This window comes from Kwoniella newhampshirensis, chromosome 4 (genome assembly GCF_039105145.1).
Source record: "Kwoniella newhampshirensis strain CBS 13917 chromosome 4, whole genome shotgun sequence".
NCBI lineage: Eukaryota > Fungi > Basidiomycota > Tremellomycetes > Tremellales > Cryptococcaceae > Kwoniella > Kwoniella newhampshirensis.
In genome coordinates, this window is record NC_089958.1 from 953,281 (window position 1) to 965,102 (window position 11,822).

Genomic DNA, 11,822 nt, shown 5'->3' on the forward strand with positions numbered 1-11,822 from the left:
GCTCAAGCAGATAGCTCAGGCGGAGAAGTAGAACGGCAATTTGGTGCCGACACGTGTCCGGTATCGCACGTAGTCGTCACCAAAGAACTTGACAAGCCAGACTTCCTCGTCTGAAAAACGCTGTGAGCTCTCGGATCCTGATGACGTTCCGAGCGTCACACTCACCAACGATACGATTTGAGAAGAACTTGCTCAGGACGACGATGAACCCGATTGTCGAAAACACATTTCCGAGAAGCAATTGGGTAGCGACTGCCCAGTAGAAGAATCCTGTGTAAGCGGGATGACGTGACCATCTGAAATAAGGAATCCGTCAGTCCAAAGCTGTCCGCGAAGATTTGGGTTTCAGCTCACGAATAGATTCCATGTGTGACCAAAGTGTGGTCATCATGCTTCTTGTTCTTGACGATGTGTGAGAAGGATTGAGCGGCCTGAATCATTGCGAGACTTCGAATGATCTGAGATCCAACCATGATGATAGTCACTGATTCACCTGCGGTGAGCTGGGCCATGCGTAATTTTTGAGTAGGATGTTGCTTACCAAGGATCAGCCAAGGGGTAGCAGCTAGTCTGGAGCCGAATCTCTGGGGATGGAAAATGGATACAAGGAAGTACTCGGTGAGTCCGAGGGCATGAGCGTAATGATATTGCTTTCCGTTGTTGAGCAGAAAAGCTGGATGGGCAGAAAATAGTCATTTCAGTGCCCGACGTCGACCGAGTAGCTTGGAGCAGACTCACCGTCTATGCTGAGTTTTTGCGGATTCCATCCTGCCGTAGTGAAGAATTCTAGCAAGTGGAAGATGGCCACCGCAGCGATGTAAATACCAAGTTGAGGTCTTGCCCAGCTTCCCGCAATGTACTGTGACAGAGGCTGCGCAGCGGAGGTCAATCCAGTAGCAGCAATAGCTCCCAGGATAGCTGAGATCACCGATACGGCCAGGATGGTATTGGGCAGACTACCCCGGATATAGTATTGATCCGTCTTTGGCAAAGCCAACGGTGAAGCAGTACCCGCAGTGGGTGTCGGCGACGGAGAAGGACTTTGCCGATTGACAGTGGGTCGGATCCCGTTGGGTGTCGGGAGGCGCGACGGATCGGGTGAAGGAGTCGGAGAGGAAGAAAGCGATGGAATAGGAGTAACCACCTGGGGGGTAGCTGTGAGTGTGGTCATGGTCTTCTGCGTCAATGTGTCCAGTCAATGAAGTCGTAGGTGAGATTTCGTGGAAGAGTGAGTGAGTGGATGGATGAATACGAGAAGGGATAGGCCCCCCGTTTCTTTTTGAATGGGGACGAGGACAATAAGTCAAAGGCAAAACTCTACTCTGTCCATAACAACAGAAAAGAACAAAAGGACAATGTAAGAACGCGGGGTCTCCGATACAGGGAAAAACCCTGACAAACAACAAGGCGCGCGGGACCTGACAGCTGGGATGCCTAACAGGCAGCGTTTCGTGGAGCGCGCCTTTTTCTTCGTCAATGTTGTTCGTTTCCAACATCTCCCCGACTTGCTCTATTGAACATCTTCGCACCCTTTTCCGCGCCATCCAATCACTGAGCCGGGTCCATAGGCTTCGGAGGACCTGCACACATACTTGTCAGCAACCTATATCGCTTGGTAAAAGCGCGAGGATCCGCAAGATGGAGCCTCAAATATCGGTCCGTACCTCCATCTCCTCCTCCCTTCTGCACAAGCTGACTCTTTACGCATGACCCCTGTAATACGAAACAGTCTTTCCAACTTCGGGGCGCGATACATGATGCTATCTCACATAGAGAAGATGAGATCAAGTGAGCTCCCATAGGAAACTCGTATGTATGTCAAAGAAGCTGAGGCGTTTTAGTAGCGAGATCATACCGAAACATGCCGATTCGCTGAAAGAGCTCTATCTGTTGCTGGAGCCCAGACGGAGAAGCCCCAATGCGTTCCCGCGATTGGATGATGATGAAGTGCTGGACGAAGACGAAGTGTCAAAGGGGTTTGAGGAATGGGAAACGCGGTACAGACTTGGCGAAGGGTGAGTTGACTTCGCTTCTCCACCAGAGGAAGGAGAAGCTGACTGGAGCGCACACAGCTCGAGTATCAGCAATCTGTCATTGCCTTCACTACCATCATTATCCCCTCCCACGACTTCTACGATATTCCCAGACGAAGCTGCTCCTTCAATCCCGACCCAAGCGTCATCCTCTGCTCTGTCTCAAACTGGGTTGAGTTCCGTACAACCCCAGCAGGAGCCAGTTGCAAGCTCATCGTCCCGACCATTCGACCCCTCACCTCACTCCATGTCTCCCACACACTCCTCTCAGCCTATAGGCATATCGCTATACGAGATACAACCCCCTCGATCTGCGTCCCGACCGGTAGTCTCGACATCCTATTCTCCGCCTCCGAAGCTGGAAGTCCCCGAATGGATCCCTGTCAACAACTACCATCCAGCGCAGTCATCTTCTCAGCCCAAGATCCTAATGCCTCTCGAGACTGAATATACAGCCAAGCTCCCTCGATTGCCGCCTCTCCCTCCTCAGGCATCTTCGCATAGACACCGACGGCGAAGTAAAGGCGATGACGGTAAAGTCGACTTGTATAAATTACACGTGTCATACAGCCTCAATCCCATCAGCGGAGCATTATCGAAATCGGCCAAGTGTGTATTGACAAGTGACTGGAAAGTCGCTTTATCGGAGCTGCGACATGTCAGAGCTATGGAGAGGATAGAAGGGAAGAAGAATGACGGAAGATGGAGTTTGAGACAACCGAAAAAACCTCGAGGGCCGCCTGTACCCAAATCCCATTGGGACTATATGTTGGAGGAAATGGAATGGATGAGAGTAGATTTCGCTGAGGAACGACGGTGGAAACTTGTTGAGGCAAGGGAACTCGCCTATCAGATCGTCGAATGGCATCTTGCATCACCAGATGAACAAGCGAAGCTCATGGTGGGTGGTCGAGGATGGGGGTTGAGCAAAGATGTCGCGATACCCGGACATTCCGGTCGGCAGATACGAGTGGAAGAGGAAGAAGTGGCAGCCGATGCCAATCTGGCCCCAGGTTCAGCGGAAGATGACGATGTGGAGATGCTGGTAGGCCAAGAAGAAGATATAGACGATGCAAGTGGCGACGCAGGGAAGGAGGTCTTGGAAACCATAAGTGAAATGAAAGGGATGGAGGTGGAGAAGGAACAAGGTGATGTGGAAATGGGCGGAGAATCAGATGCGGATGGAGAAGAAGATGCTGAAGGCGAAGTGGACGAGGGTGGAGATGTGGATGCCGAGGGTGAAGTCGATGCGGAAGGTGAGGCCGAGGCCGTGGGTGAAGATGTGATCGGTTTAGACGGTAGGTGTTTATCGTCTGGGAATATGGCTGACTAGTAAGACCTACACAATGCCGACGACCAGGATCAAGATCACGAGCACGATCGAGAGCGAGAAGCATCGGAGGCCAGGCGCGATATCGTGTTGCCGAACGGTCTTGTCATCAACAAGCGCTTTGCCAATGTCGAGGAACTCGTTGCAGCTCGTAATCCGCTCCTTGATCTGCCTTTCACGATTGCAACTGTCGATCTCGAATCTATTCCCCAAATCCGCACCGCGTCCCCTCCAGATGATTTAGAGGTACCGACCCCTCCTTCCATCGTTGATCTCTTCCCCGACCTTGCGATGTATGCAGGGCCTGCTCCTCCCGAAGACGACAAGATCCACCGACGGCTTGACGAGGGTCACACATCTGGACATCGTATCGCACATACTTCTAGAATCATGGACATCCGCCCCATCCTGGTCTCTACACTGCAGCTTGCTAAGAACGTATCCGATGATCAGTGGGATATCCACGAAGGGCCTTACTTCGAAGATCCCGCAGGATCCACCGAGGTTAGTCCCACGGTCATTGCAGCGACATCGAGCGTTTTCTATGGCCGCGGCATACGTTCTCTCGACTCGATGCGGCCGCCAGAGCAGCCCAAACCGCCTTCTCAGCATCTGCGTCCTCAGCTGGTCTGGAGCGAGGAAGATGACAAGTACCTCATCAAGCTGGTTGGCACATACCCCTTCCATTGGCAATTGATTGCGGACATGTTCAATACAGCAGTGGTCACTATTCCCACGGAGAAGCGAAGCGCTTATGAGTGTTGGCAGAGATGGTACTATACTTATGGTGAGGGCAAAGATAAGGTTAAAAAGCCAGAACCTTCCGTTCCTGCCGCTCCAACTCCTGCAACTGCACCTCAGACAGCGGCCGGAACACCGGCTCCGCAATCAGCTGGCGTCACGCCCGCACCTCAGTCGGCCGCTCAACCGTCAGCTACCACGTCGGCTGCAGCTACTCGTCCCGGCCAAACTCCGCAACAAACACCGACGACTATTTCAGTGCCCACATTGCCCACTCCCCAAGCAAACGGCTCAGACGCTCAGCCGGATGGCGCTCCTCCACCACCGGGGATGTCGAAGCGAGACAGACAGGCCGCGAAGCCGAAATACGAAGGCTCGAAGAAGTCAATACGGCATCAGGCCATATATGACGCTGCAAAGAGAATGAACAGAAGACGGGAAGCCAACAAGCAGAAGTCAAATGGTAAGTGTGCTTTACGGCCACTTTTAGCTTCAAGCTGACACTTGTTTTAGTCAAAGACCAACCGAAAAAAGCTATCAATGTCCACGAAAGCCATGTCAGCTATCTCATGTCGACCATCTCTACACCTTGGGAGCTGGTTGAAGCGAAATATCAACGAGATATGGCAGCTTTACAACAGCGTCAGCAACGTGTCCTACAGGAGCAACAACGCCAAGCTGCTATGCGTCAACAGGCCATGATGACGGCTCAACAGCAGCAACAACAACAACAACAACAGCAGCAGCAGCAGCAAGCACAGCAACAACAACAGGCACAGCAACAACAACAACAGCAGATGCATCAGCAACAACAACAACCGCAGCAGCCGCAACAACCACAGCAATCGCAACAAATGCGTCCCCCTAATGGCCCTGTTCGCATGGGTCCCAACGGCCAGTCGCTGCCCAACATGGCACCGAGCCAACAGCAACTGCTCAACGCCGTGGCTGCCGCCAATGCTGTCAACAGACAGAATACGAATGGAGTGCCTGGTCCAAGTAACCCCAATGTCAGGCCGATGCCACCACAAGGTCAATTACCTCAAGTTCAACAGCAGATGCAGCTGTTGCAAGCACAACAGCTCGCCGCTCAACAAGCACAAGCCAGGGCTCAGCTGCAAGCGCAAGGTCGAGGATCAAACATGGGCACACCGCATTCCCAACCTGGTCAACTTGTCTCGTCGCCTTACACTCAAGCTGGGACCCCAAACGATGTGCCCAATGGTGACGGTACGAACAATGCCGGGATAATACCTCATTCGTCGCCCGCAATGCAAGCTGCACAAGGCTCTCCGCAACAAGTCGCACAAATGGGTCGGGTACCTTCCGGTCCTGTTCCTCAACATCTCCGTGTACCCAGTGGAGGCAACAACGGCTCGCCGCAAATGTCCAGTCCTGTGCTGATGCAGGCTGGCCAAATGCAAAGCCCCGTGATGAACAACGCCGCGATGCAGCAGATCATAGCAACTCTTGCGGCGAATGGCCAACAGGCGACGCCAGAACAGATCAGAGCGTTGATGATGCGAAACGTGAGTCAGACCGATGTCATCAGTGTCGTAGTGATTGCGCTGACGACGTAAAACAGGCTCAAATGCAGGCTGCGCAAGCTCAAGCTCAGGCTCAAGCACATGCGCAGGCGCAAGCGCAGGCACAGGGTGGAAACCCGGGAACACCTCAAATGGGGATGCAGAACGTACCAGGTGTCGTGAGTGGTCTGATCTTTGGAGGTCCGTCATGTCGTGGTCCTGATGTCCCCCTAGCAGCAAGCACACTTTGCGAGATCCCCAAGCTTGCAGAACGCTCAAGTCCAGCGATCCAGTCCAAAGCCATGAGGACAATAATCCCAATTCAATCTTAGTAGTAGCATATAACCGTTGACTGGGCGATTTTCGGTGGCGTATGATGTTGTAGCGCAAATCATTCAAATGTATTTGTTTCATGCCATGATGCATATATGTGACTCATGATTGTCTCACGCTAAGGTTCGGCAGCTGGTCTTTGCTCAAGAGCAGGGGCAACTTGGCCGCTCAAAGAGCTTCGAGCATCGTGTTTCCATCTAGAGCGAAAAGTAAGCGATATCAGCTCGATCTCTTCCAGTCTGAACGTCGTGATCGGATGAGGTATTGACGCACCGTCGGGATATTTGCGAGTAACAAGTGGGACAGACGTGATGAGTGAGCTTGATGGAGCCGCAAGCTTCGCAGAGGGAGAGGTCTGTAGGGATATCAACGTGAAGTGTGAGCTGTGTTCCGTGTTGATTGATTTTGCGTTCTGCTCTTTGCTCTTTGCAATCGTGCTCTTGCTCGATGAGGAATGCAGCTGCACGTCTCGACCTGACCCTCAAGTCGCGGTCGAAACAGCTGCTCCTTTTCTTTCCGTTACAAAGCGACGTCGACAAAGCAAGATCTGATCTGACACTCTGCCCTCCCAGCAACACAGGGCACGACACGATCCACCAGAAGAAACGGATAGCACAGCACGGCGGGGCCACACTCACTCGTCCTATTCTTCAGCCCCTTGTTGGCGGCCCTCATGCTCTTCCTCGAATGCGAGGTCTTCTTCTTGGGCACCGAAGCCCACACGATGGAAGGGATAAGCTCGAGCAGACCCCCGCCCCCGAGGTCAAAGAGGGATCTCCATGTCGTCGCAGTACCGGGAGAAGAAGTCGTCTCGATGGCAGCGACGGGGGAGGAGGCAAGTGTCGATGACGTTGAGGAGGCGGAGGCCGAAGTGGAAGCTTCGCAAGGGATCGACCAGGTCGGTCTGGCTCGTAAGAACGATCGAAGGGAGAAGAGCGAGGTTCGAGAGGGGATCGAAAGGGATGCCATAGCGCTGGTGTTGATGACGATGTTGTCAGTTCTCAAGCTGATACTGTATGCTGTGTGTTCCTCGACGACAGGTAGTAGGACGAGATGCATGTATACACTTGCACTGACTTTCTTGTCGAAATCTCGCTCGCAGAGGAAGGACAAGAGTCAAGATGCCTCATAACGCGAGCGGAAAATCTCGGTATTTTATCGAAAGTGGCAATTGCCAGCTTTTCTTTTCTCTCTCATCCCTACCCTGTCTATCTATCTACCTGTCGCTTTTAGCTTGGTCGTGTCTCACCTCACTCTATGTATCTCGCTCGACACACCAAATCTACCGCCCTGCAGACCAGAATCATCTCTGTCCATCCATCCATCACATGGAGAAGCCAACATGCATATCAACTTTGTGGACAAAAAACTCCTCTTACAAAAGATAGAATTCTCCCCCCCTCCTTGCTTCCTTCCTCGCCCTTCAGCCCTGCTGGCTTGGGCGATGTTCTTCTCCCTCTCTCCCGCTCGCCTCGCCAAAAAGGATAAAACTACAGCACCCGGGATTCCCAAGTGGTCCCCCACCTTGGTACTAACCGAGCGATACACAGCTTAATTTTCCAAAGCGGACGGGATGGAATGCTTTCTGTGTTCTATGGCCGTAGATGAAAGACATCAAGTCTTGAGCCCTTATGTAAAACATAAAAACCGCGTTCCTGGATCGATGATTCCTCCGAGACGATCTTTCCGTCGTCCGTGCACTCGGGGTTTAGGGTGTTTATTTCGAGGCAGGTGCAGTCAGGTAATTCGTCGTCAATATTTTGATGTACATCCCAGTGCCATCGACTAGAAAGCCAAATTTCCGGTCTTCTTGAGATGACAGGGATTTGGGCGCTCTTTACCCAGTTCGATAGAGATCCTTTATAGGAGATTCTTATTCTCCCAATACACTCGAATAATGCTCCGAGGCGTACGGCTGGGGGACGTTGTCCACTGTAGGACCGATCGACGAGCCTGTGAATCTGGGAATGGTCGCAGTAGACGAGCAGGGAAGCGTCCTGATATCGGTGCTTTCCTCTGAACTAGTTCATGACAATCAAAAAACATAGGTTGCATTCCTGCTCTTCGCTATACACGGCGCATGTACATGCTGGTCTCCATGAGAAAGGAGGTCGTCAACCAATGAGCAGCTCAGAGCGAACCCCCTGTGAGCTACCGATGCTGATCAAGCAGGCAACCATACGAGCTCGGACTTTTCTCCGCTGAGCGTTTTCACCTGTCGTTGAGATAACATGCAACATGCAATCGAATGATGGAAATCTCGCCAGGTCCGACTCTGGGCGGTAACAATTCAAGGAACAGTCGGTCGTTCTTCTTTCCACGTTATCCTCTCGGTCGTTGAAGCAAGACAACTTTCGGCGCTTCTGCTCTTTCCTTCTCCCTTCGGTCGCGTTTGCGATCCGGGTTGACGAGTAGAGACGTCACGGGCGCATCGATCCTAGCCATTGGTCCAGATGGAGGAGGAGGTCGAACAAGGCTTTCGCGAACAAGGCTTTCAGGTCTTTGAAGAAGTACAAATTCGCCTCCGCCCCCGCCATGTTTCCCATTTCTTCCATTTCGACCCCTGCCGCCTTCCCCGCCGCGAAGCCCGCCACGACGCTCGCCTCGGGAGCCGGAAATGTGAGACTGATCTAGATCTCGGTTTTGCCCATTCTCCACAGCTGGCCGCGACATGGCCGCTGAACCAGCATGATTCTGAGCAAGAGAGTGATAGAGTGGGGCCGGTGGGCGTTGAGGATTCATCCGTTGAGGTGCGGCCGGTCCTAGACCTTGAGATGATGGACCTCTTGGAAGAGATCCCAACCCCTTTGGTGGAGGTGGTCGACCGATGACGCCAAACGGCGATCCATCGATTCGTGGTTGCAGCAATTGACCTGGTATAACAGGACTGTTTCCCGGCCTTGGTTGCACGGAGTTGCCGCTGTCTAATGGCTGGCGTGAAGCTAGCAATGGTGATGCAGGCGCCGATGGCGGAGTTTGAGGTCGTCGTAGTAGAATCTTGACCTCTCTTTCGGGTTCCGATTCTTTCTTGCCCTCACGTCGTCCACCTTTTCTGTCCCCTCGCCCGCCTCTGTTACTTTTGCCACCTTTAGTGCCACGCTCGCCCCCAGCATTCGCACATCCTTCAGCACTTCGTTTTCCGCCATCACCGCCATTTCGTGCTCTGCCCGTTCTCTTGCCAGATCTGCCCAATCCCGAAGCCTCCACCTCTACATCATCATCTCTCAGAACCTCCAAGGTAAGATCGAATCTCGCCGCTTCTTGCAGGACGACGTGCCCCTCACCTCTCGCCAGATAATCGACCCCATCCCTCCCCTTCTCTCCATCTCTCGCTGAAGGCGTCGGTTCCGCTCTTCCTTGTTCCACCTCGACGAACACAGGAGGATTGGCAATGTATAGAATTGGTCCTTGTTCCCTCTCATAATCGTCTTCGACATCGCTGTCTTCGGCATCCATGACCCTCTTGAAATAGCTCACACAGCTAAAAATCGATTCGACCCAGCCCGGCAGACTTTCCTCGCCGTCCATAGGCGGCAGAGCAAGCTCATCGATCATGGCATCGACCGGCCGCACTTCGTCCTCGCGCTGGAGGCGGACACCTCGACCTTTCTTGTAGTTGGTCCCGGTTTGTACGGTGATGGACGGGTCGGATGAAAGTAGGCTGTGGTATCGAAGGGCGTGCTCAATGTATCGAGCAGCTTGACGAGCAGCGACGGCAGATGCGGATGATCCTTTCTTTAGTAGATCGAGGGTACGAATGGCTGATCGTAGGCGGGTCAGCTTGACGTGCACGGTCGAGCGGTGTTCGAGGAATCTAGCATGACTCACCCTCCAAAGGTACGATGATCTCCCACCCTTTCTGCACTAAGCGTTTGACCGCATTTTTTGCCCACATCAAAGCACTGACGTCAATCACCACCACCCGCCATTCATCGTCCTCATGTCCTGCTGCCAGCTCATCCGCTTCGAGATCGTCCGGTCTTCCAAGATCGTCGTTCATGTCCTTCAGGTTTGGCGGGTCCGCAATGGCCCTCGATTCGACCGCACCAGGCCCGTTACCTGCGTTAGGAATGACGGCGGGGGCGGCGGCGGTAGTGGCGAGCGCACCCTGTTGTAGCTGTCCGCTGTTCCGTGGTCGGAACTGCTCTGCAGTCGCTTTCAAAGTGGTGGACTTGACTTTGTTCTCGAGCTCTGCGATCTGATGGTTCAGATAAGCTGTCGAAAGCGCTTTCTGCAGTCTCGCTTGACGAGTAGCCTACGACCCATGAAGACAGAAATAGTCAGCACTTTGTCGTGACACCGAAAGAGCAGCAACCACTCACTAGATCCTCTGTCCCAGCCTGTGCTTCTCTCATCGTGCAGTCGAGGGTCGACAGCAGTCGATATGTCTATCCTATACGACAGTAGCAATTTCTTTGCTAGACAGAGACTAGCTAGACGCCCATTCTCGTCGATATGATTCGTGTCGATGACGGGATAGCAGACATTCGGTCGAGGCGTGATTCAATTCCGCCGTATGTGTATGACGAAGATTTGCGTTCCAATCACAGCGGTGGGACTGTGTGGGGATGTGCTCTTACTGATGACGGATGTGAGTCTGTGAATGAATGGAAGCAAGGAGCAAAGGGGGAAAAGGAGAATGAATGGATCGGATCCGACGTTTGCTCTCATCAACACAGACAGAAAGATCCACTCTCGGTGGCGGGCGTCCGATACAGTGAATCATGACGTGGATTATTTTCAACATCGATTCGTTACCGCCGAGTCTCAAGATACAGCCTCGATTTCGTTTCATCTCGACAACTCTTCTGGACTTTTGACGGCATATGTAGAGCGCTAGCAACATAATCATCAACCGCACCAACAGACACATACTCATCATGAGCCGACCTGCTGTCCCTCGCTTGGTGGCGCAAGCAGTCAATGCCGTCCGACCTTCCCCCTCGACAGGTACAGGTACCTCTCCTCCTCGACGTTTCGCTTCGTCGTCTGCTTCATCATCATCTTGTGAGTGTCACCCCCTCCGTTGCAGTCGTAAACGCCTAGATCGATAGTCTTCGACTTTCCGTCATTCCCGAATATGTTCAGTTACACGATGTATAGTCGTCCGTGACAATCTCTCGCCAGCCTAGATGCTAATCGTCTTGGATCTCCTTCCCTAGCTTACCCCTTCAACCCTTCGGCTCTCGCTCTCCCGTCCACCGCCTCATCTCCTCCTCCGCCCAACCTCATCTCACCCAGACGAGGCTGGTCCCTGATCACCCATCTCAACAAGTCCGCCCCTCAATCACCCCACCTACCCCTCTTCGGTCGTCGGAACAAGGACCGACTCCGAACAGGATCCGTCATCACCGTCCTGACATATACCGACCCCACGAAGAAGTCCGTGTCCCCCTTTTCGGGGGTGTTGATGGGTATCAAGCGGGGTGGGGTGGACACCAGTTTCAGATTGAGGAATATCGTCAATAAGATAGGGGTCGAGATGAGCTTCAAGGTCAATAGTCCGATGATCAAGGAGATCAAGGTCGTCAAGAGGGCTCAAGGGAGAGTTGGAGGTGTGAAAGATCTGAGAAGAGCCAAGGTCAATTACCTGAGAGAGAGACCAAGTATGATGACGGGTATTGCTAGTGCTATCAAGGCGTCGAAGAAGTAGGGAGCAATGGAGATGCACTTGTCACATGTACAGCATCAAGCACATCTATTCCTGGCCGTTAAGATACGTATGATCCGGGACCAACTCAGTCACCGGTAGCAGCAGCGCAACAGGCCTGCGGCTGCTGCTTCACGCTGCAGTGTCAAACTGCATGAAATAGGCACTTTGGACTTGGTACTTTTCCGTCGTCACCACTGGAATCATCG

The 11,822-nt window shown here is 52.9% G+C and overlaps 5 protein-coding genes and 1 non-coding gene across 6 annotated transcripts; 2 read left to right on the plus strand and 4 right to left on the minus strand.

The window, feature by feature from the left end:
* Positions 1 to 15: 15 nt before the first annotated feature.
* On the minus strand, positions 16 to 1,171 carry IAR55_002341 (uncharacterized protein; the record flags this gene model as incomplete). The annotated part of the gene is made up of 4 exons (XM_066945456.1): positions 16 to 110; positions 166 to 296; positions 355 to 673; positions 739 to 1,171. The coding sequence occupies 4 exons, from the start codon at positions 1,169 to 1,171 to the stop codon at positions 16 to 18; spliced, it is 978 nt and encodes a 325-aa protein (XP_066804145.1).
* A 467-nt stretch (positions 1,172 to 1,638) lies between these two features.
* On the plus strand, positions 1,639 to 5,936 carry IAR55_002342 (uncharacterized protein; the record flags this gene model as incomplete). The annotated part of the gene is made up of 8 exons (XM_066945457.1): positions 1,639 to 1,656; positions 1,730 to 1,788; positions 1,845 to 2,015; positions 2,073 to 3,331; positions 3,401 to 4,567; positions 4,618 to 5,633; positions 5,690 to 5,809; positions 5,865 to 5,936. 8 exons carry the CDS (start codon positions 1,639 to 1,641, stop codon positions 5,934 to 5,936), a joined length of 3,882 nt encoding a protein of 1,293 aa, XP_066804146.1.
* Positions 5,937 to 6,081: 145 nt separating this feature from the next.
* IAR55_002343 (mitochondrial 54S ribosomal protein bL32m) lies at positions 6,082 to 6,932 on the minus strand (the record flags this gene model as incomplete). Its single annotated transcript, XM_066945458.1, has 3 exons — positions 6,082 to 6,160; positions 6,237 to 6,318; positions 6,602 to 6,932. 3 exons carry the CDS (start codon positions 6,930 to 6,932, stop codon positions 6,082 to 6,084), a joined length of 492 nt encoding a protein of 163 aa, XP_066804147.1.
* Positions 6,933 to 7,397: 465 nt separating this feature from the next.
* IAR55_002344 lies at positions 7,398 to 7,566 on the minus strand. The gene has a single exon (XR_010824796.1). It is a non-coding gene; the product is annotated as a 5S ribosomal RNA (ribosomal RNA).
* A 719-nt stretch (positions 7,567 to 8,285) lies between these two features.
* On the minus strand, positions 8,286 to 10,318 carry IAR55_002345 (uncharacterized protein; the record flags this gene model as incomplete). The annotated part of the gene is made up of 3 exons (XM_066945459.1): positions 8,286 to 9,724; positions 9,792 to 10,218; positions 10,286 to 10,318. 3 exons carry the CDS (start codon positions 10,316 to 10,318, stop codon positions 8,286 to 8,288), a joined length of 1,899 nt encoding a protein of 632 aa, XP_066804148.1.
* A 525-nt stretch (positions 10,319 to 10,843) lies between these two features.
* IAR55_002346 (mitochondrial 54S ribosomal protein bL19m) lies at positions 10,844 to 11,616 on the plus strand (the record flags this gene model as incomplete). Its single annotated transcript, XM_066945460.1, has 2 exons — positions 10,844 to 10,970; positions 11,126 to 11,616. 2 exons carry the CDS (start codon positions 10,844 to 10,846, stop codon positions 11,614 to 11,616), a joined length of 618 nt encoding a protein of 205 aa, XP_066804149.1.
* Between the last annotated feature and the right edge of the window lie 206 nt (positions 11,617 to 11,822).